The sequence below is a fragment of the Puccinia triticina genome, chromosome 7A (assembly GCF_026914185.1).
Source record: "Puccinia triticina chromosome 7A, complete sequence".
In the NCBI taxonomy this organism is placed as follows: Eukaryota; Fungi; Basidiomycota; class Pucciniomycetes; order Pucciniales; family Pucciniaceae; genus Puccinia; species Puccinia triticina.
The window spans coordinates 6,232,355-6,236,567 of record NC_070564.1 but is presented as its reverse complement, the minus strand read 5'-3'; the positions used below and the strand labels follow the sequence as shown (position 1 = coordinate 6,236,567).

General features: G+C 51.0%; 1 protein-coding gene across 1 annotated transcript; it reads left to right on the top strand.

Annotated features, from left to right (window-relative positions):
• Positions 1–3,081: 3,081 nt before the first annotated feature.
• Positions 3,082–3,537, top strand: PtA15_7A691 (uncharacterized protein; the record flags this gene model as incomplete). Its single annotated transcript, XM_053171324.1, has 1 exon — positions 3,082–3,537. The coding sequence occupies one exon, from the start codon at positions 3,082–3,084 to the stop codon at positions 3,535–3,537; it is 456 nt and encodes a 151-aa protein (XP_053022517.1).
• Between the last annotated feature and the right edge of the window lie 676 nt (positions 3,538–4,213).

Below are 4,213 nucleotides of genomic sequence, written 5' to 3'. Positions count from 1 at the left end.
CATTCAGCTTGGCTTTTCCGAGGTTGGTGGACAGTACAGACTGCTCACCAAGCTCAGACAGGCCCAGAACAATGACCAATAGGTGCTGGTCATTGGACCAGGGCTTCTCCGACTGGATGGCCAACACAAACTGGCCATCGAGTTCAGAGAGGCCGCGCTTGACAGGCATCATGCCCTGGTCATCGATCTGCAGCCTCTCTGAGCTCAAATCCGATGACCAGTAGATACTGGTCATCCAGCGAGAAGCCCTGGCCCAATTACCAGCAAATGCTGGTCATCTAGTCAGCCTTTCCGAGCGCGGTAGGCAGCCTACACTGGCCACTCAGCTTGGAAAAGTGCAGCAGGATGGACAGTACATACTGTCCATCAAGCCGGGACTTTTCCCGCGCTGAGTACAGTACATACAGTCCTTAAAGCTGGGAGAGGCCCGGCTCAATGACCAACATGCAGTACTGGTCACTGCTCTGGGATTTTCCCAGCCTAGTGAACTGTGATCAAGTGGAGGGTGTCACCACTCAATGGCCAGTAGAACCAGTCACCGAGTAAGGAACCCCCCCACTCAACAGCCAGTATACACACCAGTCCTCGAGTGGAGAATCCCTCCACTCAATGACATTGAAAACCAGTCATTGAGTGGAGGATGTCTCCACTTGGTGGCTGGTAATTTAGATATGGTCATTGAGTGGACACAACCTCCAATCAATGGTTGTCCAACAGTCATCAAGTGGAGGGAATCTCCACTCAATGACTTTACAACCCATTCATTGAGTGGAGGGGGTCTCAAATTGATTCCTGAAACACACCACTAAGTGTAGAATACCAGGGTGTACCAGGCATCAAGTGGGGGTACCCTCAACTCAATTACCAACATGTTCACCATGGAGTGGATCAAAGATCAGCCTGAGTTGAACATAAGGTCAACATATTTGAAGCCTAAATCCCACATGCTCACACATTTGACATCAGACAGTCTTCCCAAAGGAACATACGGTCTGGCACTCTCCAGGGAGTGCCACACTTTCCCCCCTGGTGTTTCCCACCCAATCCCGCAGATCCAACACTTTCCTGCACTAGTCCTTCAGCTCTGCCCACTTTCTGCACGTTGTTGTCCCAGACTCTGCTCCTCTCCAACGCTTGCCCTCCCACCGTCCTCTGTCTAGCCCCCGCCATTCATTCTCTCACCACCGCCTCCGCCCTGATTCCACCCACTGGTGGAACCCACTTCAGCGGACGTGGCTCACCTGCTGACGCGCTGCTGCTACCAGTCCACATGTGTAGTCCGCCGCAGTCCAGCCCTGTCTTTCCGCTCCGGTCTGAACACCCAATCCAAAATCCGTGCATTCCATCCGCGTGCGACTTTCCGTAAGCTTTCTTAGTGTGCTTTTCTGACATCATCCTCAGTTCTTATGTCACCGGAATGCACTTTGCCTCAGCCGCTCTGTGCATTCCCACCCACGCTATCTCCAAGTGGACATTCTACCATGCATGCCTATATAAATCACCACAACGGTATGGAGCTCCGCTCGGTGCCAGGCCGCCAGCAGCACTGGGAGGGGAAAAGGTGTCAATGTGACTGCCCTCATGGATGGTCTGGATGAGTTGTAGGGATTTGGGTTGATAGCGTTGAGGAAGTGGTTTTGAGATGTTTTTCTGGGGTTTGGATCCTTGGTGGCGGTTTGTTTTGATGGAAAAGGATCTAGGGAATGTGGGATGGATTCTTGGGAAGGGACTCTACGGATTCTGATTCTGGACTCAAAAAAAAATATCTATAAAATTGATAACCCCTGACTTGGATCAGAACAGGTGCTATGGCCTCCCATCCTCCAAGTTTGCCCAGAACTTGGATTCGTGGAGGCCTGTCACAAGCATGTCATCATCTCCTTGGGCGCCATGTGCGCGCACACACCACAGACACCAGAGAGAAAGAAAAGAAAAAGACAACACAAAGAAGAAAAAGGAAGAGAAATAAAACCAAGAGCTGAAAACATGAAACCAAAGAGGACCACAACTTAAGAAGATGAGAAGGGAACCAGGAAGTATGGGAATAAACATGACTGAGAAAGACAAGGAAGAAACAAAACCAGAAAAGACAACAACTAGGAATAAATCCACAGACAGTTCTGTGTTAGGACCAAGAAATGTGAAAGGTTACTTGAGAGGGAAGGGAAGAAAAAAAGATGGGGGAGAACAGAATGGGGAAGGAGGCTGGGAATGAGAAACTGGATTCTTGAGGGTTGAATCTTGAGGGTCTTGAAACTGTGAATCTTGAAGACTGATGCCGGTGAGAGCGGAAACTGAGAACTGAGCTTGACCACTGTATTGGCCAACACAACAGCCCACCACTGAAAAAATTGCCTTGAGAGGTTTTGTGAGGCCAAAAATAGGGGGTTCCAAAGTTGGTCAAGTGCCACCTGCATGCACTTTTGCAAGTCAGCATTCAAGTTTATTCTTGAACACCAAGTTGCAAAATTGCATGCAGGTCACATTGTCTTAAGCCCTCTAAGCCTTCTTGAACATCTTTTTGCAAGTTGGTCATCAAGAACAGCCTTGAACACCAACTTGCAAAAGTGCATGCAAGTTGCAATTGGCCAACTTTGAATCCTCTTAATGTGAGAAAATGTCCAACCTTGACCTGCAATTGGCCTGATGAGTCCATCGCACTCCTCCAGAAGCTGCTGAGAAGCCAACTGTTCCTGAAGATATGTGAAGAAATATTTGGAGACTACATCCATGCCTGGTGCGGGTTGCCCGGTGATGGGTGCTTACCGGGAGCAAAGCGGGAGGTGGGTCTAGTCCAAGACGCGTAAACTCAGTAGGCGCTGCCCCGCGCGAGAGCGCGGAAGGGAACTGGTGCGCAAAGGGAAGCACGCTTGACCAGAGAGGGCCACCGCACTCCGCAGTTGGGATTGCAGCAACCAGATTCTTAAACCTAGCTGATCCGGGGGCAACCGGTACCGGCTAGCCGCATCCGCCTCGGAACACTAGAATCTGCAAGCCTCGCTGATCACAAACCAACACCAAGTTCCCAAACCAAAAGAAGGAAATTTTTGCCTTTTATTTTAAAAAAAAAAACTGACAATCATGTTCAACCTCATCGCAGAAACCACGTCAGCCGTAAAACAAGCCGCGGGAGTAGGGTCGTTGACGGTTAGGTCGCAAGTCGCGGAGCAGCCGAAAGAGGCAGGCCAAACTCAAGGGTTGCAGGAAAGCCACGAGGAGCATCCGGACGAGGTAGCCGCCCAAGGCGCTGTGCAGGAAGGGCCGAAAACGGTTCAACCTAAGAAAACAAAGAAGGTCACCATCGCTAAGACAACAACCAGGAAGATTGCGACACGCTCGTCATTGAAGGCCCCAGAGGAAGAAGGGGAGGAGATTGAGATAGGAGTCGAAAGGGACGGAAAGGAGCGAGCAAGGGGAAAGGATGTAGGATTAGGGATATGGGAGTTACCAGAGGGAGGAGCCAAGGAGGGGGCGGGAAAATCAAAAACAGGTAAGCGATTTAATCAATTGGAGGGCTGGTTTGAGGAGGGTCGGTAGAAGGACTGTGGAAGGAGGCTGAGATCGTCTGCGACGCTTACCCCATTCAGCCGACGATCCAGCGAGTATTCAAGGAGAAGCATCTGGGACACCACGAATAGAGCACAGGGGAAACGACCTCCAAGGGGCAATGCTGGATATGATAAGGATGGCGAAAGGGGCAGCGGAGAAGGGACAGGCAGGCCAGGCCTTGATATTTTATCAGATTTGCGCTGGGCTAGGAGGAACGATCACCGGAGGAACTCCAATCAATCCCACCAACACCGTCACCAACAACCATCGGCTCCCCAATCTGGATTTCTCATCTATCGTCAACAATCCAGACACACGCCCTTCTCGAGAAACCTCACAAGCAAACAGAGAGGCCGGCCCCCCATTGTCGATCCCAGGATTTACAGTCCCGACTCCAAATCCGCGCAACCCCTCACGGGTGAGAGATTACGATGAGATGGCAGGTATTCCGCAGCAAGTAGGCACGGCAGTCATCTTCGACAACTCGGCCATCCCCACCAACAATGACCTCGGATTTACGCCGTTTTTTGAGCGTAGGCTAGTCGAGTTCAGGGCCCCATTACCCCTGACCATCTTCAACGAGGCATGGCAGGATAAGGCAATCCTGCACACGACGGAGAAGAGGGTGAAGTCCAATAATGGAGACACAGACCGGTATACGGGG